Source organism: Amia ocellicauda, chromosome 7, assembly GCF_036373705.1.
Source record: "Amia ocellicauda isolate fAmiCal2 chromosome 7, fAmiCal2.hap1, whole genome shotgun sequence".
Lineage (NCBI taxonomy): Eukaryota > Metazoa > Chordata > Actinopteri > Amiiformes > Amiidae > Amia > Amia ocellicauda.
The window spans coordinates 48,459,569-48,485,210 of record NC_089856.1 but is presented as its reverse complement, the minus strand read 5'-3'; the positions used below and the strand labels follow the sequence as shown (position 1 = coordinate 48,485,210).

Here is a 25,642-nt window from a genome sequence, read left to right as displayed (position 1 = left end):
AGAAGCGCGGATGTGCGCCCAGAACAGGCTGCACGCCGCCTCACTGCCCCTCCTCCTGCCAGCAGAGCTGCAGCCCCGCGCCACAGAAGAACGGGAGACAAATCACAGCTCGCCCCCTCTCTCTCTCTCTCTCTCTCTCTCTCTCTCTCTCTCTCTCTCGGAATGGCATAATGGATGCAGCCCCCCCCCCACAGCTTGAACCTCAGCACGGCACAGTATAGCAGAGTACAGCACAGTATAGCACAGCAGTACCCGGCTAGCTGCTGTGAAATGAAGGAGTCAGAATTCAGAAGCCCAGTGGAACCCTGAGCACATCAGCTCTGAGCCCCTGTCAATTACACATCAATAACGATCAACGGTAATATTGTTAATAACACAGTAATAATAAGAATAATAACAATACACTGGGGGGCTGTTTAAACATGTAGTGAAAAATTCACTTGACGTGAAGCAGAAGTTATTGTGTGTGTGTGTGTGTGTGTTATGTATGCATACGAGTGCATATGCCCCCCCACCCCCCAAAACACACACACAGCAGTACAATGCTCCTTAAGCAATGCCACCTATGGGTTCATCTCCAATTACACCCACACAGCAGCCTCCTGGAAAACACGTAATCATAGTAATAATATCAATGGTAATGATAATAATAAATAGTAATGATAACAATGCTGACAGTGAGCTAAGTGTGATGTCAGCTGCTATGACATTACTTTGACAATCTGCCTCATTGTCGTCCACTGACAGTAACCAGGGGAACCAGGCTCACCAATTATAATGACATGCAAAAAACATGCATCAAACATGCATACATGCATACCAACAAACATACACAAACCGATCACACGCCAATGACACACAGACACACAGAGCGTGACTCAGATGCAGAGCACATACACAGACAAGCAGACACACATAGCTACATGTAAGAGACACACAGACAAACCGACAGACAGACACCAACATGTAGATCAACATGCATGATACACACACACACAAATGCACACAGACACACACGCATGTGAACAGAGGAATTAACAAAGGTATACACACACAGGAAGACAGACAAATGAGACACAGCAGTTCATGCACAGATGTACAGAGAGACATGCACACACACAGATGCATGAAACACACATAGGGAGGTGTACAAATGCACACAAATGCACAATGACATACACACACACATATTATTGTCATTATATATAAATACACATACACACAGTGTAAACACCAGTCCTTCTTACCCCGAACCACACTGGTCTTGTCCATATACATCGCGCAACAGAACACGAAGCCGGTCATTAAATCCACTAATTGAGAGCCGGTGACACCCGAGCCTCTCAAACCACGACAGAGAACGGGTTCGAACAAATTGAAAAAATAAACCAATGAATGAATAGTCAATTATGAAACGCAATCCTCGGTCCCTGGATGGTCGCCGGAGAGACTCGGTGTTGCAGATGGCGAGGGTTAAAAGCTCATTGAAATACTGGCCAGGGACGCGCACACACACACACACACACACACACACACACACACACACACAATGACACACACACACACAATGACACACACACAATGACACACACACACACACAATGACACACACACACACACAATGACACACACACAATGACACACACACACACAATGACACACACACACACACACACACGCTCGGTCACTCAGTCAGGGAATCTGCTGAAGCGACAGCATCTTCGCCCGGTGGCCACAATACATACATACAGAAACAAAAACGTGTTTCCAATCACAAATGTATAGAAATGAATAGAGATGGAGTAAAACGATATTAAAAAACATCAATGTAAAATAAAACCGCTGTCAGCCTTCATTGAGAACACACAGTCGTACTGCCCGATGCAATCGCGTAAATTAACAAATACACATATTACGAAATAATTATTCCATGAATCATGCCATTTCTCCGAAGCCACCCCCCAGACCCCACATCCCCATGTGAACCGTATGTAACTCCGACCTCTCTATACATGTATATAGAAACGATACGCCCCCCCGCCTCTCTCTCTCTCTCTCTCCCTCTCCATCCCTCTCTCTCTCTCAATGCCCCGCACATGCGCGCTGCTCGCCCTCCGTCTCTGCCTCTCTCGCTCAAATCGTTTCCTTGGCAACCAGTTGGGGGACGCTGGACCGGTTCGGAAAGCTGGGCTCAGACCCACTCCCACGACTCGCACATCAGCCAAGCAAGCAATATATTTTTAGGGCACCCACCCTAACGTGCAAAAGAGGCGCAATACGCAATTCCGTTTTAGATCTTTACAAAGTTGGAATGAATACGAAGTACCAAAACGCATAGCGTTTATTTCCTCACACTACATACTCTCAGACTGTAACATACAAAACAATACTACTAATCTACAGGCTCCCGCCTGTATCACACACACACACATTTATGCATCATACTACTCCTAACCCAAATATGAATACTGCTTAGACTAACCTACACTCTAGCATTGAGACTAAAATGTACACTAACATACCAATATGGCATATTTAAATTTATATTATGCAAAAGTACCGTCATAGCTCTGGATACTTTCAATTATTATTATTGTTGTATTAATTTATGAAATGTTGCCATGTTAGTACTGTATTGCCATCCTAGTGATTTCTGTTTTATAATTATATAATTATATGTGTTTTCCTTCTGTGTGTGTGTCTCTCTCTGTATTATAGTCCTCGTCTGAACTGCATTAACTCCTCTCTCTCTCTCTCTCTCTCTCTCTCTCTCTCTCTCATTAAAGAGGAAGTGGCTGTAGTACATGGCCAGTCATCAGAGACAGTACCTGCAGTGTATTTGTACTATATTAACCCCCTGCCCCTTCTCTCACCCTCCACCCTTCTCTCTCTGTCTCTCTCTCTCTCTCTCTCTCTCACCCCTGCCGTGTGGTACATTGTGCCCACAGCCTCCCCCCCAAGACCCTGCCATCTGCACTCTGTCACCAGCTCCATTACTATCACTTAGTCACACACAGACACGTTTGTGCACATTCGTATAATGAAACCCGCACATATGTACACACAGACACACACCTGAACACACATACATGGACACAGCCACGTTCCCACTCCCACACTCTACACAGAGCAGCACCGGTTAAGACACACACAAACAGATTCACTGACTCACAAAACACATAAAGACAGACATACACACATGCACACACAAACGCACACATACACACAGACAGAAAGACGATTTCTCAGTCACCGTGACCCAGGCGTTCACAGAGAGACCGTGTCTGGCGGTCGCGGTGCATCATGCGGAGTAACCTGCCGCTCTCACGAATCAGAGAGACACAAACTAAAACACAACAGCGTGCATTCGAACCTTGATACATATAAACTGAGTAACACACACACACCCCTCCACACACACACGCCGCTCTGTCAATGTCCCACTCCCACTCAGGACCCCCACTCTCTACACCTTCCTCCCCCTTGCTCCCAGGCGGTGCGAAAGACGAGAGTGGCCCACCGAGACCCCGCTTTGATCCTTTGTTGAAGCTGATTGACCCAGAGCTCGGGGTCAAACGGAGTCACATCTATTATACATGGGTGCATTGATCCCCCATTTTGCAGGCTCATCCACACTCTCGATACACACACGCAGACACATGCACGCACACACACACGCACACACGCACATGTTGGTGCCGCTAGCATTATGAGGACTCTCCATAGACATAATGATTTTTATACTGTACAAACTATAGATTCTATCCCCTAACCCTAATAACAAACTTTCTGCATTTTTACATTTTCAATAAAACATCATTTAGTATGTTTTTTAAGCAATTTGAATTATGAGGACATTGGCAATGTCCTCATAAACCACCTTTATAGCATAATAACCTTGTAATTACCAGTTTGTAACCTACATAAACCCGCCCCCACAGACACACACACACGCACATGCACACGCACGCACACTCTGTATCACTGGGGGCTTTATCAGCTCCCTGCAGCTATGGTGTTTTAATCACCGGTGCTGATTATATCCCTGAGCTCCTGTCCATCCCTCCCTCTCCCTCCCTCTCTCTTTCTAGTGGGGCAGGCTAAGCTGGCTATCCTGAGTAGCAGAAGTCGGATTGAGCGTGTGCAGCAACAGTGTGCGCTCTCCCTCTTCAGGTCTCTCATACGCTCCAGAGTGCGACTGGATTACAATTTCTACAGCCTGGCGGTAGACCTGGATGCTTTTCTGCAGATGTGGGGGGTCGGGGCGGCCCTCTGTGCCATTGACTTTAGACACTTAAACCAACTGGTTTTATTCATTTGAATCTTTTATTGGTAGTACATGTGTAGTGTGTTTTATTGAGGGTTTATTTAGAATAGGATGGGTTTTTATGACGGGTGTATTTTTCATGTTTTTATGTGTTTCTAGTTTGTTTTTAATGTATTGTTAGTTTTATATTTTGTAAAATAAAGGTGTTAAAAATCAAAAACAAAAATCAATCTCTCTCTCTCTCTCTCCACTATGACCGTGACTCCAGCCCCCCCCCCACCAGCTGTCTTGCTGTCACGGTAACCCCATTCTATCACCCTCAGCAACAGGATCTGGTGAAAACCTGAGACCCCCAACACCCCTCCCCCGACCTCCCCAGCCCCCTCTCAGCTGTTGTGTCCCAGGGCAGGGCTGGACAGGGCAGGGCTGGACATTTCTAACAGAGAGGGGTCCACCCTGAACAGTGAATGGGCTGACTGCACTCGCGCACCCTTGACCTGCCCTCTCTGCTCTCTCTGCTCCTGTCCAGTCATTGTAAGAGTCCACTACACCGTCATTACATCCCCACAATTCCTGTGTAGTAGGACAGGGGGCAGCCAGGGTGCCTCTGTGTGTGTGGGTGAGTGTGTTAATGTGTGTTTAGGTCAGTGTGTGAGTGTCAGTGTGTGTGTTTGAGTCAGTGTGTTAGTGTCAGTGTCTGTGTGAGTGTGTGTGTTGGAATGCAGATGTGGTACGCTGGGGCATTGTTCAGGGTGGAGGAGGGGGCAGAGAGCGGGGGCCTGGAATGTTTGACCTTTTGATCTTTCGAGATCAGAGTTCTAGAAGGTAAGAATGAAGGAATGTTCCAATCAAACCTGCCTGCTGGGGGGGATAACGGGACTGTCAAGATTGATCTCTTTATTATTATTGAATGTATTGGTTTTTGAAGGAGTCGCACAGGCTGAAGATGAGGGCGACAAAGCAGCCATCTTTAATTTAGCTGAATGAACTGCGATTAATCAAACTCTGCAATCATCGACTGCAGCTTCTCAGACTTTGTCAGATAAGGTGATTCAGACCCCGGGAGCACGGCCTGCACTGTGAGCTTCTCCTGCTGGCCACCATGCAGGGATGGAGATGTGTCAACACAGAGACAGAGACAAGACCACAACACGTGCCCCTCTCCTCTCTCTCTCCTCTGTCTCCTTCTGCGCAGTTTTGGTTTTCCTGGAATAAAGCATCAGGACGTTGGAAGACTAATTTTGTCCCTCGCTGTCCCTGAAGAGAGATAGCAGCTCCCTCTGTCCCGTCACTCCCAGAGACTAGAACTACATGCATCTCTCGCAAAAGATGATAAGATCTGATGTTCTCTCTCTCTCTCTCATGAGTAGTTAAAGCGCTCCCCTTCTCTCCCTCTTAAGAGTAATTAAAGTGCTCCGTCTCTCTCACTCTCTCTCTCTCTCTCTCGCTCTCTCTGCCTCTCTCTATCCCTCAAGAGTAATTAAATCTCTCTCTCTCTCTCTCGCGCTCTCTCTCTCTGTTGCCACGTTGTCTGTGGTGTACAGTGTCCTGGCTCTGTCTCTGTGACACACTGACACACTCCCCGTCACCCTCACCTCACAGCTGGGAAAGACAGCTCTAACACACAAACACACACGCCAGACAGACACTCACACACACACAGACATGCAAACACAGACCAGGAACCCACTACACGTGTATATTCACAGACACTTTACATACTCTATACACAAATGCACACACACTGAAACACATGTCTTTTGTTAAGTGGTGGGGTTGGGGGAGATAATCATCTTGTTTGTGTCTCTCTAAATATAGCAGCCGTGGGACAACTGACTGACCTGCCAGATGAAAATAGCACTGAGCTCCTGTACACGGCCTGTCAGCTGTAAGAATGGGGAGCATTTCTGAGTGTGTGTGTGTTTGAGTGTGTGTCTGCTGTTGCTATTTTGATCCAGGGCAGGCATGATTGCAGCCCCAGGAACAAGGGGGGTGGGGGGTAGAGTGCGAGTGTGTCAGTCAGTCATTCAGTCAGTCAGTGTGTCTGTCATTCAGGGTGTCTGTCAGTCAGTGTGTCAGTCATTCAGTGTGTCTGTCATTCAGTGTGTCTGTCAGTCAGTGTGTCAGCCAGTCAGTCAATCTGTCAGTGTGTCAGCTCTTTCAGGCATGGCTCTGACTCTATTTTAAAATCCCAGCTCGACGAGTCTTGTCTGATCGAGCTTCTCATACAGGAAAGCTGTGAAGCATCTGGAAGGAAGAAACTGACCTTTACATAACCTTTGACCCCACACCCGGCCACACCACCCATACACAAATAACACCTTCACACGACCTCAAAGACAGACACCTTTACCATTGACCTCTCGCAAGATGTCAGAAGCAGCTTCTGTTTCTGACGGTCAACAGTAACAAAATGCCATCTCAGTGACACACACACACACACACACACTCAGTGCCATCAGCTTTTGCAATGCAAATCTGTCTTTCAATTTGCAGCTTCAATGTACATTTTTTATGTTTTCAGAGGCTGGTATTTCTTTTCACAAGTACAATAGGATTGAGGACCAAGGATGTGTATTAAATATATTCAACACATACATAACAGACACTGCACACACACACTCACTGTAAACACTGCACACACACAAACACACAGACAGCACCCTCACACAGAGGCACAAACTCACACTCAAAACAAACTTACAGAGACACTGCACTCAGACACAAACAAACACACACAGTCATTGCACATATTGTGCACACACACAAAGCAAACACTTCATAGACACACACACACACACACACTGTATGCAGACGGCCACTTCTGTATAATCTCTCTTCCAGATGGCTTTTATACGAGTGAGGGGGCGTTTATTAACCCCCTTAAAGGGGATGTCTGGTATGTTAAAGGCAAAGCCTGGTCCCATTGTTTCACAGAGGTGAGGTCACTGTATCCTTTTGCAAAGTCAAAAAAGGAAGAAAAGTGAGAGAGAGAGAGAAACAGGCCGAGACAGAAGGAGAGAGAGATGGTGAGAAGAGGGGATGGACTGGACACTACTGTACACCGAACAGTACTCTGAACCACAGAGAGAGAGAGAGCGAGAAAGAGGGAGAGGGAGAGGAGGTGGGGAGAGTTTCAGAAATAACATTTCCTCAAGTCCCGAGTCAGACTGAGCAGCTCTGAGAGTCGGGTCAGCGATTCCGACCCACACATTCAAAACACAACAAGTCAGCACATTATTAAACCAAGAAGAGACTCAGTCCAATCCAGCAGGGTCTCAGCCCTGGTCCTGAGAGACACAGTCCAGTAGGGGACAGCACTACTATTACAGTTATATTATAACAGTCATAAGTCAGAAGTGGCACACATGCTGACGTAGCTGAGCTGCGATGCGACGCTCTCCTCCCCCCCCCGTCCTGCAGAGCCAAACACATCCATCCCACAGAACATCTGCAGCTGCATGTTTACAGTGTGGGGTTGGAGGTCACCCACTCGTTGTTGTGTATGTGTGTGCGTTTCAGTGTGTGTGTGTGTGTCAGTGTGTGTTTGTGTGTGTGTGTGTGTGTGTGTGTCAGTGTGTGTTTTGTGTGTGTGTGTGTCAGTGTGTGTGTGTCAGTGTGTGTGTGTGTCAGTGTGTGTGTGTGTCTGTCAGTGTGTGTGTGTGTGTCAGTGTGTGTTTTGTGTGTGTGTGTGTGTCAGTGTGTGTGTGTCAGTGTGTCAGTGTGTGTGTGTGTGTGTCAGTGTGTGTGTGTGTGTGTGTGTGTGTGTCAGTGTGTGTGTGTCAGTGTGTCAGTGTGTGTGTCTGTGTTTATAATCGGGAGCAGAAAACGCCACAATGCTGCCAACATTCCATTCCGAGCTGCGGGACGAACAGGAGGAGGAAGAAGGAGACGGAGAAGGAGAAGGAGGAGATGTGATTTTTTTTATTTACATTCCTGAGGTTCGCAAAATCCCCTTCTCTCTCTCTCCCTCTCTGTCTGTCCCTCTCACTGCTTGTCCCTCTCTCCGTCTGTCCCTCCCTTTTCGTCTCTCTATGCCTCTCTCTGCGTCACTGTGAGTTCCCTTCTTTGTCTCTCTCGTCGGTTTCTGGGCCTATCGCTCTCTCTCTCTGCCTCCCTCTCTCCCTCGAACTCCCTCTCCCTCTCCCTCCGTCTCTCTGTGATAAGTGTCCTCTGGCCTCCAGATCCATTTTATACATATATTATTTTTAATACAGCTGTAAGTCGTGCTGCGGAAGGGTGTCTGTGAATAAAAAAAAAAAAATAAGTAATGATATGAACTCCCGTCTTTGATTGCCTCTCCTTCGTGTTCTTGGTCTCGGAGGGACACAACGCAACATGGCACTCCCCTGACATCACCACAGCACACAGAGCCTGGCTACACTGCGGCAGGCAACACCGCCGAGCACAGCAATCCCACACAACACCACAGCACACAACAATCTCACACAGCACACAACGAGCTCACACCAGCACACCACGCCAGCGCACACTGCCTCGCGGTTTTCTTAAGCCGTGGTGCTTTAATGCGATCGCTCCCCCGTGCCCGTCCTCAGCCCCAGCTAAAGTGGGATTTAAGCGAATCTCTTTACGCATCTGTAGTTTTTTTTACACGCTGCACTTAAATGTTTAACGACTGAGCGTCTGGAAGCCTTAATAAAGGAATAAACACACAGACAAATCCCAATTGAGGAGAGGAAGGGACATATGTGTGCGGGGCGATTTAGCCGCAGCGAAGTGACATGCTTTAGACGCGGCTCCTGCCCTGAGAGGGGATTACAGCCGGGCCGGGTCTGAGCTTCTGATTTAAAGGACTGCAGTAAAAGAAGTAGTTCCACCCAGGATCAAATCGAATTATAGTGAAGCACATAAATAATTCACTAAATAAGAGATTAAGTAAATATGTACATACATTAATGAATGGTTGAAAATCAAATACAGGTTTGATTTTCTTGCATTGTGCATTAAAAACCTCTCGGCCACTGTTTCGGGAGTGTTAATGGTGTCAATAGTAACAATGGCTCCTGAGAATATAGCGCCTTTCACCACACGAGATCCCAAAGTGCTTTTACTTGTTAGGAGTAACAATGAATACTTTTCACAAAACACTGCACTATTAAAGGAAGTGCAATTACAGTTTTTCTCAATCGCTTTGGCACAATCGTCGAATGACTATCAAACTGTGTGTAATATTCCACACCATTAGGTCATTTGCTCACTTGAATATAGTAATTTCTCATTGATTCACACAAAATGCTGATCAAAATAGTTTACATTCATTTTCTGTTGAATGACATTACTCTCACACGCAATTATACACACGTTCATTGTGTAAATACTTACATGCTAAATAGCACAATCAACAGTCACAATAACCTATCAAATTAGATAAATAGCAGTTATGTGGTATTGTTGTAATAGTTGTCGGATGGATGGGGAACAATTACATTTTCTCACATTTTTGAGCAGCCTATTGCACATGCTGTCAAATTTAGCTTACAGTTCTCAAAGACATTAACTGCGAGGGCAAGACTGAATTGTACAATTGTGGAATCTGGAACAGGCAGGAGACAGACGGGGCAGGAGCCTGCTGGTGCAGGAGGAAGGGCATTAGAGTGAGGTGAGGGTGAGAGGAAGAGGAAAGCAAAGGCACAGAGCAATCTCACATGATATACGGGCAACAATTATACATGATGTAATCAACCATGGCCTAAGTATGAGGCGGGTGGGAGAGTGCAGCCCAATGTGTGCCGGTCCACTGTCGTCAATAACCGACATTCAGGAGAGACAACAGGTGTGTAATCATACTGCACTGCAATATTTATTCACATTGGTGTTCCAGCAGACTTTCAGAATTCATGAAGAATACGTTGACTTTACTGTACTGTGTTTACGGTCTAGGATTGAGCATCTACCCCGCGGTGGTGCAGAGGAGTAGTGTACACTGCTCAACAACAAACTGAAACCTGTAATATGGTCATAGAAATCAATGCTATCAGACTAACAGAAATTCAAAGTGCAGTCATACAAGGTGACGGCATCTTTCAAAATGTCAACACTGTCAGCCTCTCCACAACTGATGAAGCAACTCTGCAGGGTACCTTTGGAGAGGAATGGTGTGAGTGAAGGAGCTGAGGTCCCAGTATGTACAGAGACGAATTCATGTAATCTCTTCTTTCAGTATTGAAATACACAACCTGTAAATGCACAATGTGAGATATGTGTTGCTGTAATTGTATGATTTACAAAGTCTACTGTAAATGATTACCTAAATTGCTTTTGTATCTCATATAGAGAGTGATGGAGCTGGAGGCTAATGAATCCCCACACATCTGTGTATGTGGATGAGGCAGGATTCAACTGGACCAAAGTCAGGAGACGTGGCCGTAACATCATCGGTTACCGAGCCACCGCTGCTGTGTATATTTCTGTTCTGTGCTTTACAAACTGTGCTTATGGTCTGTTTGCTGTAAAGGTAGCTACATACAGTAATTAGAAGCGTGCCATGACTTTTTGACAGCAATACTATTCAGTTGGCTACATAGACAATGTTAGTAATTTGACAGTTTTTGGCATATATTTATATAACTATCACACTCTAGAGTACACTGTCATTTGACGATATGTCTTAGCATTGTGACTGTTTTGGTTTAGGCAATGATAAAAGAACCTTTTGTTTTGGTGACAAGGATTTATTCATTGATGGATTTATTTATATTTGAAACACGAGTTAATTGTTTTGATTGAGGTATTGCCTTTTGCAGGTGAAATAGAGTGCTGTGCTGAATGTACCACGTGATCTGAGGATTGTACTTCGAGTTCTGAGAATGTTAAGTTCATTTCAGAAAATGTGCCAAATCGATTGAGAAAAACTGCAAGTACAAAATACGCAGAACAAGTCCAAAGTGCCCCCCCCCTCATGGTGCAGTACAGCACAGCAGCCAGCAGCCCACACCCCAGATGGATTTCCCAGCTGGCTCTGTATGAGCACAATAGGTCCATTTCCTCCCAGCGCCGCCACTGAATCGGACTGCTATCAAACAGAACAGGGCTGGCTGGCTGACACACTGGCTGACACACTGGCTGACTGAGTGACGGACACTCTGGCTGACTGACACACTGACTGACACACTCAGGGCTACATATTGTATATGCACACACACACACACACACACGAGACAGATATGCACACATACAGACCTGCACAGACACAGACAGAGACAGACACACAAACACAAACTGAACAATGCCAGCACACATACACAGATACTACAGATATATATATAAATGCCAGCAAAACAGGGCTGCATGTCCTATGACCCTCTCCCTGTGTACCCAGCCCTTGTACAATATGCATGTGTGTGAGAGTGAGTGTGTATTATCAGTGGAGTGCGTTGGGCTTTTTCCCAAGTAGGTCACACAGTGCAAAAATTATCACTGTCAAATACCTAGAGTGACCATATGCCTGCCTAATCCCAGGGACACTTTGAGACAGAATGCTATTTATTTAAATATGTATGTATGTATTTATTTATTTTAATTTTGCCTTAAAACCTATAGGAGTTAATGCGTACATGATTAAACCTCTGCTAAGCCGATGCCTAAATGCAGAGTGCAAAGAAAAGTCAGCCCACACAGCTCTTAACAAGCTTGTCCCCACTGCACAACACCATATAATCACATAGACAAATGCAAACACACATATATACATACACGCACTCAGTATCGTGGGGGAACCATAAAGCAAAACGATATGAACTGTCAGTGCTGCATGCATCAGTTAGCAGATCCATAAAAAAAAATAAAAAAAATAAAATACATTGTTACATGCATTTCTAAACACACAACGTTCAGACGTTATTCAGACCCTGGTGTCCAATATTGAGACTCTTTCATAATAATCATCATCATCATCATCATAACAGAACCATAAAACCAGTAACAAAACAGCGGCGCACAAGGACGGTGCGGGAGGTGGAGGAGAGATGTGGACGCAGTGTCGGTGCAGGTAGAGTGGAGGCGAGCGCCGGGGGGAAGTGTGTGTGTGTGTGTCAATGTGTGTGTGTGTCAGTGTGTGTGTCAATGTGTGTGTATGTGTGTGTCAGTGTGTGTGTGTATGTGTGCGTGTGTGTCAGTCAGTGTGTGTGTCAGTGTGTGTCAGTGTGTGTGTGTATGTGTGTCAGTGTGTGTCAGTCAGTGTGTGTGTGTGTCAGTGTGTGTATGTGTGTCAGTCAGTGTGTGTGTGTGTCAGTGTGTGTATGTGTGTCAGTGAGTGTGAGTGTGAGTGTGTTATGAGGGGGGGGGCTCTGCAACAGCTGACGGCAGACGGAAGCCTCCAGATGTTTGCGCAGCATCTGCATCACCGGCACCGGGCTGCAGCGGCTGCGTTCAGCACACTTTATAGTCTTACAGCATGTTAGCAGCAGCGTTATTGGTTTTGTGCATCGCTGCTGTCGTTGTGGGTTTTATTCTGTTAATCTGAGCGGTTGTGATCGTCTAATGCTGCGGCAGATCAACTGCAGCGCGTACAGTACACATAACCGGAGCACAATATAATGACCTTGATTTCTGAACAAGGTCCACCATGGCCGCTGCTTCACTGTGCTCCCCAGACGGGGGTGGGGGTGGGGGGATCACTACAGATACAGATACGGCCCTGTACCCTGCACTTCATCTCAAGGGGATTTTACCGCCGTTCAATCACACAACATTGCACCAAAAATGAATTTGCTGTTGCTGCTTTACGTTTAATGAAATGCCGTCTTGTGTCAGCAGTAAGCGACTGCTACGAAATAACAAGAAGAAGAATATCACTGCACCCCCGTACTGCACGAAGCAGTCCTGACAACTGACGAATGAATGGTATGATAATAATAACACCGACACACCCCGCCGTCAGGGTCCGCTCACACTTTGACAGCTGAGACGGGAGACGCATGAACGCCGCGGCCCCCGCTGCATGGGGGGGTTGCTCCAGCTGCACCTCGCACTGTTCCCGGGCCGGGGCAACATTTCCCCCGCAGAGGACAGTCCGAGTGGCCCAGTGCAGCTCCGGAGGGAGAGGACTGTCCGCACCGGCCACCCTCCACACACACACCCAGGCCGACACTGCGGTCCCACTCCACACAGACACACACACACACACACAAACACAAACACACAGAGACACACACACACAGAGACAGAGACACACACACACACACACACACAGAGACAGAGACACACACACAGAGACAGAGACACACACACAGACACAAACACAGAGACACACACACACAGAGACAGAGACACACACACAGAGACAGAGACACACACACACAGAGACAGAGACACACACACAGACACAAACACAGAGACACACACACACAGAGACAGAGACACACACACACACACACAGACACACACAAACACACACGCCACGACAGCGCCGGTAATGGCTACAAGTACAACAAGGGTTTGCAAATGCACATACAAACGAAAACACACTATCTAACGCACTTTTATATCATCTATTTTACCCAGTCACTCCCAAGCAAACCCCTGTTGTTCAGATTCCTTGTGTTTCTGCTCTGCTGCGAGTACCCAGTTGCCCACTTTGCTCCTGTGTGGTTTGGTGCATGCGGATATCTGGCACTATGACAGATAGAGACGGGTCGGGGGGCTGTGGGGAGAGATGACCGCACATTGCATTACTGCGATGCGCAAAAGCACCGGTGCGCCGGGGATACCTGCACCGAAATCAGTGGCAAAGACTTTATATAAAATACATAAAAAGTTGTGCCGTCCGGGTGGGGGCTTACCTGTCCTGCGGAGCCCGGGCTGGGGGCTGGGCAGCCCGCCGCCGATGTGGTAGGAGAAGCGCATGGTTTTGTACTGGCTGGAGAACGAGCCCTGCGGTTCCGACGGGGAGAGAGGCAGGCTGAGCAGGGCGCTCTTGGGTCTGTTGAGCTGCATGCCTGGCAGCAGCCGGGTCCCGTCCCTACCGGGTCAGGCTGGGTGTTTCGGTTGTGTGTGGGCTTGATGTTAATCCGATGCGATCCCCCCTCGCCTGCCGCCGCCTGCGAGTCTTCAGCGGGACCGACAAAGGCGACTCGGCCCGGTTGCAGTGCGGTGGTCAGCGGCAGCCGCGCCGGTCGGCAGGGCAGTCCGGTCCCGGTGCAGGCGAGCCCGAGTCGGCACTAACGAGGTGACCGCCGGACGTGTCTCGGTATCCCAGCTCAGCACAGTGCGCCCGACTGCAGAACCGTATATCCCATCAAAAAATCCCCAAAAGGCAAAAAACGCCATCAAATACTTATAGAGTTTAAAACATGAAATGGACTGTTGCCTTGTTCACCTTGTTGTCGCTGTTTTACTGACATATGATGCAGGATTTGTGTCAATACTGTTGGCTGAAATGTTTTATAGGTATAAGCTTGTAGACGTGTAATAAATAAAGTACAAAACACCATTATAACACATCCGTTTCTTTGTTGGATAGGAAGAATACACTGCCAGCTCGCTTTAAAAACTAAATTAAAAAAGTCACTCCGAGATTCCCAGCATCCGTTTCCGTTGGAGTTGTTCCCTTTTAAGTTAACATGAAAACGCAAAACGCTTCAGTAGCCTATATCAAGAGAGACTGGAATTTGCTTTTAATAAATAAAAATGGCAAAAGAAATCCCCACGATTAAGAGTCGGCATCATATCCTTTGTACGTGTTCCTGTGATCCCATTGAGTTTCCAGGAAAAACTACAAAAACATCTAAAAATACAACTTGAATAATAATGGTTGATAGGACTGTGGATATTGAGCACCCCCTCTCCTCCGGGCCCCTGTGAGACTCATGCGGGAGATGCGCGCTGATCTGCGGCGGCTCCACCGCGGTGTCACCCCTGACGCCGAGCTCGCCTCGCTGTCACGTCACAGATCCCCCCCAGCACGACACCGGGCATCATTCCTGCACAAAACACGCAACTCCTGCACAGATGCGGGCTGTGGTGCGGGTGGGGGCCGCTGGTGCTCCGGGCCACCTTGGGTTAAAATCTGCAGCCAAGAGCAAGAGCGCGACGCCCCATGACTCGGTTTATAAATAATGACATATATAACCAACGTGTGTGCAAAGACAAAGTTAAATTGTATTGAGAGAACCGTAGCCTCCGTGTCCTCCTGTTTTCCCAGCCTGGCTCAGGGCTCTCTCTCTCTCTCTCTCTCTCTCTCTCCAAAACCGTTTTCCAAAAATATGCAAATTCAGCTCGTTGTATCCGCGTCGCGCAGCAGCATCCCCCCTTCTGTCTTTCTTTCTTTCCTTTTTTGTAAATCCAGCGGTTTGCGTTTTTTTCCTTGTCTGCTTTTAAGAAATGCTGTTATTATTTGTTATGGTTTTGTTGTAGGTGATTTATATAGTTACACACACACACACACACACACACACACATGTATCTATATATCTCCGTAGTCCGGTTTCAGAAAACAGGCCTCGCAGTTCCAGCCGAGTCCGTCTTTGTGTGGATTTGACGACACAGTCAAACTCGGCAATTCCTGACTCTTTGATTTTACAACCCTACACCCCCTCCTTCTCTCTCTCCAACTTTTTTCTCCTCAGCTCCCGTTTGCGATTCAGTTCGTTGACATCCGAAACCCCGTCTCAAACCTCCACCTCCTCCCTCCCTCCCTCCCTCCCTCTCTCTCTCCCTCTCTCCCTCTCTCTCTCTCCCAAAGTCTGTTTCTCATTTGGTTTTTTTTTTTTTTTAAGGATTTTCTCTCTTGAAATCCGAGTCTTTGTTTAAAAGCAGCACAGATTCCCAGCCCTGCCTGCCTCTCTCCTGCTACTGCTGCTCCCCTGGTGGGTTTTGTTAATGGGGGAGGGGGGCAGCCTTCCTTCACCTTTAATTCCTCAGTGTTTGGTTTGTTTAGATCTGTTTGTTTCTCTGACCCTGTCACCACCCCACCCCCACCTGTGGATCTGAGCACCCAACCCTGTAACTGAACACACTGTAACACTGACCTACTGAACACTGATCTGTACAGTGTATACATATACATGCATCCATATATACATAGTTTACATAACCACACATGTACTGACTGGTGCGCACACATGGACTCTGTCTCGGCATGTTACAATAGGAGGATGTGTAGCCTGTCTATGTACACTAGTATGCGGGTTCATATCAGTGTAGTCTGTAATCAAAGTTGTAGTAGAATTTGGGTTGAAAGTAGTGTGCATCAGTGATAGTAAGTAGGGTAGTAGCTGTAGTGTAATAGGTATGTTCTTAATATAAGTTACTCTACGTTTTTGTACATTTTGTTGCGATTATTATTGTTGTTATGAAGCCCTTTTGGAGAGCATTAAATAGTACTGTGTATTGACTGTAATACTGCACTTCTGTAATGCTTTCAAATGTTTCTTGTGTAAACTGTACCGTCCTGGATAACCGTCTTGCCTGCTGGTAAATAAATAATATTGGCAAAGGCAAAGCCCCCAGAGTAACTGAGCTGTTTTTACATCATATCTCCTATAATATGCAAATTTGAGCACACTAAGGAAAAGTCAAAGTGAGGCCTGATATGAGGCGAACACACTCCTGTCCTGTACAGTCAGGCAGTGTGGTGTAGCATGGTAAATGTGGTAGAGTTTATCATGGTAAAAATATGGTTAAAAATGGCCATGCAGTATGGTTTAACATGGTATAATCATGGTAAAATCACGGTAATGTAAGGTGTACCATGGTACAAACGTATATTACACACAGAAACACATACACAGACCATATGGGCCAAACGCGGCTTTCAATGGTCGAGTCAACAGCTGTCTGTCATTTTCCACGTCCCTTTACTTCTATCCCAACCATGTATGCTGTGTGACGTCACTGTTGTATAACTGTTTTACTATAAACACATTGGCGATAATTAATTGTGTAACTGAAGTTGGATGTGAACAGATTGTGTTTACTACAGAATCGTATCATTCTACATAATAAAATACACATAGCCAACAATTATTGCAGCATATTCAGATCGGCGCTTCGATCTCTATTATATATTACATTTTTTTTTCATTTTAACCACAGTACAACACTATACTGTATGCAGTACAGTAGGTTTTACCATGTTGTTACCACAGTATACCACACTTTTCTGATTTTAGCATGCTGCACCACACATTTCACGTGTTTTACCACAGTACATCACTTTACTGTGATTTTACCATGGTACACACTACATTTAGCGTGTTTTGCCACACAACTCCACAGTACTTGGTTATATGTCTACGATCGCATGACTGACTGATACATCAAGCACTGTCTGATGTGGTCATTTATGTGTCGCCCCCCAAAAAAATAAGTTAATGTAATCAGAATAGGCTTAAATATCATCACAATAGATACGTGCTTTTTGTTTTGGGGGGGAGGGGGTACAACAATTGTGAGTGCTCTGCGGTGCCACTGAAATGCATAAGTAATCGTTTTCAACAATCCACCCACACCGACATCACACTTCACGAGTGGAGCAGCAGACCCACGCCAACGGGCAATGTTTACGACAGCCCGCAGAGCAGAGCGCTTTGCCTGTGCCGACTGCTTTACGGCAGAACGTGGCCGCACAGCCTGGGAAAACATGTCGAAAGCCAGTGAGTGTGCTCCGCTTCATTGATCTCATTCTTCACAAACGCGAGTGGCAGGCGCGCTGTGTTTTACTCTTGTTTACGTGTCGTTCTTCCTTGTCGTTTGCAGAGCAGAAAAGAGCGAAGCGCCTGGGCTTGATCGGACGGAAAAAGGTAATAAACACGCATTTCTGCTCGCAGTGAAGGAAGCCCTTTAACCGGGGCGCGGTGGATTCTGGGAGCTGTAGTTTCAGCGTACCGTTTTAACCTCGCTGGAATGTGGTCTGCGCACTCCATCCCCCACAATCCCGCTGTCCCCATGCTCGTACTGTCCCCAACAATGTTTTCCCAGCGCCTGTCAAACGCGCGTCTTAAGTTCTAGTTTTGATTAGCTATTTGGTCCCAAATTATCATTACAAAGAGATGAGTGTTTGTGTGTTATACACTGTGTATATATATATATATATATATATACGGATGTGACATCAATGTGTATAGTATTGTGTATATTCTATTATCATCACTCCCTTCTCCTTATCCCTCTCTCCCTTCTGTATCCTACTATCCATCTATACTCTTTCTCTGCCCTTTCCACTCTCTCTCTCCCCACTCTCTCCTTTACCTCATACATCCACCTGATTGTCTCCCTCCCTCCCTCTCTCCAGGGGAAGGATGGGGAGCAGTCGAAGGCTCCAGGAGGCAGGAAGGACCAGGGCGTCCCCAACGTGCAGCATTTCAAGCAGCGTGCCCAGAGACAGGCGGAGCTGAGGAAGAAGAGGGTGAGAGAGAGAGGGAGAGGAGGGCGTGCTCTACTCAACACTGCACTGTGATCAATTAACCCACGACAGAATCGGTGATAACTGAGTGTGACCCCCCACAGCTGGAGGAGCTGCAGGAGAAGCAGAAGGCGTCCCGGGAGAAGGAGCTGATGAAGAGGCGCAGTCTGGACGGCTTCCAGAGGGACGCGCAGCGGCGGCAACAGGAGTTCGAGCAGAAGGTCGGTGGGGGGCTGGGGGTCCGTCTGCACACGTGTCTGTCCCTGGGCTCTCACCCTGCCTGTCCCAGAGGTTGTGTGTTTATGTCTCCAGGGTTTATTTCGTGTGTCCACCCCTCTCTGTCAGGAATCTCAGATGCGGGGTCTGGAGAAACTCGTGAACTTCGAGACCGAGAACTCCAGGAAGGCTTACTACAGGGAATTTAAAAAGGTGTGTCCCGAGGAAGAAGGGGAGGGGTGGGGTGGGGAGGGGAGGGAACAGATGCTGTATAAACGCATCATCACTTCATCAGTGTTGATTGATCTCTCTCTCACTGTGTGTCTGTCTGTGTGTCTCCACCTCTGTCTTGTCTCCACACCCTGTGTGTGTATTCTGTTTCTCAATCTCCGTCTCTGTGCGGTTCCCGTCTCTCTGTTGTCCTGGTGTGTGCCTGTCTGTCTGTGTGTTTGCTCTGGGCAGGTGATCGAGGCAGCGGACGTAGTGCTGGAGGTGCTGGACGCCAGGGACCCACTGGGCTGCCGCTGCCCCCAGGTGGAGCAGGCCGTCCTGCAGAGTGGCGCCACCAAGAGGATTGTTCTGGTGCTCAACAAGATCGGTGCGTGGGAGACAGAGAGACGGACACAGAGACAGAGAGGACAGAGACATGGAAAGATAGACGGACACAGGGCACAGAGACAGAGAGGGGGCAGAGAGACGGACACAGGGCACAGTGACTGGGACACAGAGAGAGGACAGAGAAGTAACTTACTGGACGTCCGCTTGCTCCCTCTCCCAGCGCTAGTCTGTGCTGTGTGTGTCTGCTGTCCTGCCTGGGGGCTGAGGCCCCTTGTCCTGTGGCTGAACTTGTGTTTTTCGCTCTCCTCTCCTCTCCCTCTATTCCTCTCCTCTCCTCTCCTCGTTCCTCAGACCTGGTGTCCAAGGAGATCGTGGAGAAGTGGATCAGGTACCTGAGGAATGAGTTCCCCACGGTGGCCTTCAAGGCGTCCACTCAGCAGCAGAGCAGGAACCTGGTGAGTGTGGAGGGGGAGGGGGAGGGAGAGGGAGAAGAAATTAAAAAGTGAAACACACAACAACGACCCGACGCACTCCAGGCTGTGAGACTGACCCCTCTCCCCCGTGGGCAGAAGCGCTGCAGGGTGCCGGTGGCCCAGGCCGGTCCGGAGCTCCTGGCCAGCGCCGCCTGCGTTGGCGCCGAGTGTCTGATGCAGCTGCTGGGCAACTACTGCCGGAGCCTCGACCTGAAGACCGCCATCACCGTGGGGGTGGTGGGTGAGTGTCCCGGCCCACTCTCCCCTCTGTCTCTCTGTCTCTGTCCTGTCCTCTCTTCTCTCTCCGTCTCTCTCCTGTCCTCTCTCTTTCTTCATCTTTCTGCTTCTTTCTAACCATCTTACTGTACATTGCTCTCTCTCTCTCTCTCTCTCTCTCTCTCCTGCTTCTCTCTCCATCTGTTTCCTTCTCTCCTCTCCTGCTTCTCTCCTCTCTCCACATTCTCTCCTTTCCTCTCTCTCTCTCCCCCTCTTCTACACTGTCGGCATCAGAGGATAGGGTGAGTGTGATGGGATCGCTCTGTCCCATCCCTCCACCCACTTCCCAGTCTCTGATTAATCTCGTGCTCTTTCATCCCCCCATCAGGTTTTCCCAATGTGGGGAAGAGCAGTCTGATCAACAGCCTGAAGAGAGCGAGAGCCTGCAGTGTAGGAGCAACGCCAGGGGTCACCAAGTGAGTACAGCACAACACAGCACAGTACAGCACAGCACAACACACTGCCACACAGCACAGCACACTGACACACAGCACAGTACAGCACACTGCCACACAGCACAGCACACTGCCACACAGTACAGCACAACACACTGCCACACAGCACAGCACACTGCCACACAGCACAGTACAGCACAGTATAGCACAGCACAGCACACTGCCACACAGCACAGCACAGTACAGTACAGCACAACACAACACACTGCCACACAACACAACACACTGCCACACAGCACAGCACACTGCCACACAGCACAGCACAGTACAGTACAGCACAACACAACACACTGCCACACAACACAGCACACTGCCACACTGCACAGCACACTGCCACACTGCACAGCACACTGCCACACAGCACAGCACTCTGCCACACAGCACAGCACAACACACTGCCACACAGTACAGCACAACACACTGCCACACAGTACAGCACAACACACTGCCACACAGTACAGCACAGTACAGTATAGCACAATACAGTACAGCACAGCACAACATACTGCCACACAGCACAGCACACTGCCACACAGCACAATACAGTACAGCACAACACACTACAGTACACACAGCACACCGCAGCTCTGCTGTGCCCTGCGCAGGTGTCTGCAGGAGGTGCACTTGGACAAGCACATCAAGCTGCTGGACTGCCCGGGCATCGTCATGGCCACGTCCAGCTCGGACGCCGCAATGATCCTGCGGAACTGCGTGAAGATCGAGCAGCTGCTGGACCCTGTGGCCCCCGTGGAAGCCATCCTGCGCCGCTGCAACAAGCTGCAGGTAAACCGCAGCGCGCAGCCTAGAAATGCAGCACACTACACTGCAGCACAGCACACTGCAGCATTACTCTACACTGTAGCACAGCACACTGCTTCACAGCACACTGCAACACTACAGCACAACACACTGCAGCACAGTCTGACACAAGTGCGGGCAATATCACAGACTATCACAACTGTATGAAGGCTTACCTGTAAATGCACTGACAGTTCCTACCCCCCCCCCCCCTCGCTCTCTCTTCCCCCCTCAGATCATGCAGCACTACGGGGTCCCTGACTTCCACAGCCCCCTGGAGTTCCTGGCTCTGTTGGCGCGCCGGCAGGGGAAGCTTCGCAAGGGTGGGCTGCCCGACCACGACAAGGCTGCCAGGAGCGTCCTGCTGGACTGGACAGGGTGAGACCTCCACACCACAACCCCCCCCAGCCCAACCCCTGAACCCCTGAACCCCAGCCCCGTGACTTTTAAGTTAATCGCTCACTGAATGTTCCCCACCCCACATCTCTCAGCGGGAGGATCAGTTACTTCACGCACCCCCCCGAGACGCACACCCTGCCCACGCACGTCAGCGCACAGATCGTGGAGGAGATGGGCCGAGCTTTCAACTGGGAGGAGCTGGAGAAGGGCAACCAGGATGCGCTGGCAGGTGGGGCTGTGTGTCACACAGACGGACAGACAAACACGGAACACAAACAGACACATGGAGCACACACAGACAGACACGGGACACACACAGACAGTCTGACACAGGACACACACAGACAGACATACATACTAACACACTCACACGCATGCATGTATGTGTGTATACGAGTGCCACGCTTGTGTCACGCAGCTGTGCAGTCAGTGACCCGGGTGCGGGGACAGGCTTCTGCATGCTCACCTCGGGCATGACCCCGGGAGGTCAGGTCCCGCCGGAGCAGGACATGGACAGCTTGGCGCAGGAGGGCGCTGAGGAGGAAGAGGAGAAGGAAGAGCGGGAGGAGACCATGGAGGACGACCGAGACACGGAGGTGAGAGGCCGCCGGCAGACGCTGAGCTGGGGGTCCAGGGCCGGGGCTGGGACATGCGTCTGACTGTCTCTATCCCCCAGTTCGGGCCGATGACGGTGCAGTTCAAGGAGGCCGGCGTGAAGGCGGGGGGGGCCGCGGTGCAGCCGGGCGCGGGAGGGAGGGCCCGGCCGCTCGCCCTGTCCCACATCCTGGAGGTGGAGCCCCTGCAGCAGGGCCAGGCGCTGCGGGCCGCCGGCAAGAGGAGGCGGAAGCAGCAGAAGAGGGCCGGTGCGCAGGATCGCCTATCCTCCCCTCTCTCCTCCTCCTGTCCGTCTTCATGTTTCCTTTCCCTCCTCCTTCCATCTTGTTCTTCCCCTTCCTCTGCCAACTGGACCTCTCCTACTCCTCTTCCTCCTGTACTCTTCTCCTTCTCTGGGTGTGTCAGTGATTGGTTTGGTTGCGATATCTTTTTGTAATTAACCTCAATTACCGCCAATCAGTCAATCTTCTAATGAGGCACAGACCCCCCCCCCTCCATGGCCACTGGCTCGAGCTCCTCCCGGGGGCTGCAGACCCGCGCATTCAACCCCTCAGGCAGGAGCGTGGGGGGGGCTCACGCGTCTCATTAGCATCATAGTAATATGAACAGGTACGGAGCGTGACTGAGGTTGGAGCCGTTGTAATTTTTTGCCCTCCCCCCCCCATCTTTCCCTCTCCAGACAAGATCGCCACCAAGCTGTCGGACTCCCTGACGTCAGCGATGAACTTCGCCTTCTCGGACAGCTGAGGCCGCGGGGGGGACAGTGCGATCCTGCCGCTCTGTATACACAGTGTGTGTGTGTGTGTGTGTGTGTGTGTGTGTGTATGTATACACTGTACATAAACAGCCCTGTATTGTTAATAAAGGTACACAGCCACAACACCGCGTGTCTGCCTCGCCCGTTCTGTTTATCTAGTCTCGATCGCCTCGGTCTCCCCATCAGCCACAGCACTGTAGAAGAGGTCTTCCTGGAGCTGGCCTCTGCGGACTGGCCCGGGGGGGAGATGGTTATTCTGACCACTGACACTTTGTTTTAGCGAAAGGAGAGGGAGCACAAGAGGAGGCCGGGGATGAAGTGAAGGGGCTGCTCCTGGGCAGGGTAGTCCAGTCCAGTCCAGGTGCGCTGTGTTGTGTTTGGGAGGGAACTGCCTTGCAGAATTGTCAGAAGGGTTATTGCACTGGTACTACTGGTGATTCTGCAGCTCGCCACAGGGGAGCACTGCTGCCCCATCATCAAATACTAGGAAACCATAGAAAATCAAGGTAAAATAATGTTAAAAGTAAATGAGAGTTTCTGTATTTATTTAATTGACAATAGTAATAAAACAAAAATCAGTAAAACAATCAGAAATACAAAACAAAACAATGATTAGATTAGGAAGTTGAGCACAGAGGCAGCCGGACACTTTGGGATACTGGAGCCCTGATCAGAGTTTGGGGAGAGCATCACAGAGTCCACAAAACACACATTTTAAAAACCTCATCTTGCTGCCACCCAATCTGACCTGGAAATCCAGTCCTGGGCTCTGTGGGGGGGGGGGGGTTTCCCAGCGTCTCTACTGCCCCCCCAGCGCAGGAGGATCAGGCAGGGACTTCCGTGTCCTCAGGTTGTACCTCGGCCTCTGCACATAAATCCATCGATAAATATGAAGTCATTTAGCTGCTGTCTGGGTGTGACTGCGTCCTTCTCTCTCTCTCTGTGCGTCTGTCTCTCCGTCTGTGTGTGTGTGTGTACAACCGTGTCTGTCTCTCCAACTGTCTCAGTCTCTCCGTCTGTTTGTGTGTCCGTCTCTGCGTCGTCTCTGTCCCCATCTCCTCACCTCGTCCGGCTCCACCAGCACACTGTACACCAGCGCTGCGGGCGGCTGCTCGCTCTGTCCGTGCCGGGACGTCACCCCCCGCGGCCGACCCCGTCTCCTGGGGGACCCTGCGCTCCCGGACCCCCCCTGCACCCCGCGCCACGCCCACACTGGGGGGAATAGGAGGAGGAGAGCAGTGACAGTATTGATAATGGCACCACGTGACAGCTGCACGTACATCGAAAGAGCTCTGCAGGCCCGGACAGAGGCACACGGGAGTCGGCGCAGCCCGGGGACTCACGCTCCAGAGTGTCCGAGGCGTGGGGCTCCTGCTTCACCGGGGCAGCGGGGTCTCCTTGGGGCGGCAGGATGACGGACAGCTCCAGCCCCCCCAGATCCTTCATCTCATCCTCCCCCATCCCTTGCTTCCCTTCATCCACCATCCACCCGTCCACGGGGAGAGCCAGACGCCCTGCGGGGACACGGGGGCCCAAACAGAGGACAGTGTTAGACAGAACCCCAGAAGATGACGAGGAGTGGGGGAGGACTGGAGAGGAGAGGAGTGGGGAGGGACAGGGGGACAGTGTTACCCACTGGCCTCCTGCAGGGCAAGCTCCAAGCTGGACTGCGTCTCCCTCAGCTGCCTCAGCACCTCCAGGCTCTCGCGGTTCGGGTCACGGTAACGGGCCGCACAGCACAGCAGGACCACCACCCCCAGAACCAGCATGACCCGCCGCAGCAGGCACACCAGCAGGGCAATCCGCTCCTGAGAGAGAGAGAGAAGGGAGAGTCACAGGGCAGGGCCGTCATATGGTCTGTTAGTCCCAGGGCAGGGCCATGTCAGAGGGTCCGTCAGTCCCCGTGACTCACGGACTGCTGGTATCCTGGCTCTGTGTTGTCCAGCACCGCCCTGCAGACCAGCCTCTCCAGATACACGTTCACTGCCACCAGCCCGAACAGGAACAGCCTGCAACACAGGGCCGGACTGGAGCAGCGCTGTGCGACTGCAGTATAGTGTAGTATAGTATAGTAGAGTATTACAGGGGCGGGTTTCTGGGGCGGACTCACCTGGCCCCGGCGGTGCGCTGGGTGGCCGTGAGCAGGAAGGCGCTCCCCAGAGCCAGGAGGTTGTAGAACAGGGAGCAGAGGGTGTGGGACTCCGACATCACGAAGCTCTGCAGGAAGGCGACGCGGCCGAACACCTCGGACAGCGCCAGCCGCTGCTCCTGTGCGGACTCCTGCATCTGCGCAAACACCTGACGCACGCCTGCACAGACGGCCAGACAGAGAAAGGGACAGAATGAGAGGGATAACGATGGACAGAGAGAGGAAGGGAGGGAGAGACACACAGGCTTGCATTGCGATTTTGCATTTCTGTGTGAGAGTACACGTGTGAGGCGCTCACCCATCGCGGAGTCCTGCAG

The 25,642-nt window shown here is 49.8% G+C and overlaps 3 protein-coding genes across 4 annotated transcripts in view; 1 reads left to right on the top strand and 2 right to left on the bottom strand.

Annotated features, from left to right (window-relative positions):
* Positions 1-15,914, bottom strand: part of fgd1 (FYVE, RhoGEF and PH domain containing 1) — a 31,508-nt gene extending 15,594 nt beyond the window's left edge. The window contains exon 1 of the mRNA XM_066710113.1: positions 14,068-15,914. Coding sequence (XP_066566210.1) covers positions 14,068-14,221 — 154 coding nt within the window. The 5' untranslated portion in view covers positions 14,222-15,914. The remainder of the gene's footprint in view (positions 1-14,067) is intronic.
* A 1,879-nt stretch (positions 15,915-17,793) lies between these two features.
* On the top strand, positions 17,794-23,301 carry gnl3l (G protein nucleolar 3 like). 2 transcript variants are annotated; one of them, XM_066710112.1, is made up of 15 exons: positions 17,794-17,880; positions 17,984-18,027; positions 18,519-18,632; positions 18,734-18,850; positions 18,975-19,058; positions 19,308-19,443; positions 19,755-19,858; positions 19,973-20,117; positions 20,481-20,568; positions 21,213-21,390; positions 21,641-21,783; positions 21,897-22,033; positions 22,231-22,400; positions 22,481-22,667; positions 23,099-23,301. In XM_066710112.1, the coding sequence occupies exons 1-15, from the start codon at positions 17,868-17,870 to the stop codon at positions 23,164-23,166; spliced, it is 1,728 nt and encodes a 575-aa protein (XP_066566209.1). In that variant the 5' UTR covers positions 17,794-17,867; the 3' UTR covers positions 23,167-23,301. The 2 variants fall into 2 exon arrangements, 1 of the variants encoding a protein (XP_066566209.1); XR_010817469.1 differs by lacking the exon at positions 22,481-22,667 and having other exon boundaries at positions 21,897-22,400.
* A 650-nt stretch (positions 23,302-23,951) lies between these two features.
* Positions 23,952-25,642, bottom strand: part of LOC136754165 (uncharacterized) — a 3,584-nt gene continuing 1,893 nt past the window's right edge. The window contains exons 4-10 of the mRNA XM_066710495.1: positions 25,624-25,642; positions 25,287-25,485; positions 25,089-25,185; positions 24,813-24,984; positions 24,520-24,690; positions 24,240-24,388; positions 23,952-24,041 (exon numbers count right to left, since the gene is read on the bottom strand). The exon at positions 25,624-25,642 is cut by the window's right edge and continues 139 nt beyond it. Of these exons, the coding sequence (XP_066566592.1) occupies positions 23,976-24,041; positions 24,240-24,388; positions 24,520-24,690; positions 24,813-24,984; positions 25,089-25,185; positions 25,287-25,485; positions 25,624-25,642 (873 nt within the window). The 3' untranslated portion in view covers positions 23,952-23,975. The remainder of the gene's footprint in view (positions 24,042-24,239; positions 24,389-24,519; positions 24,691-24,812; positions 24,985-25,088; positions 25,186-25,286; positions 25,486-25,623) is intronic.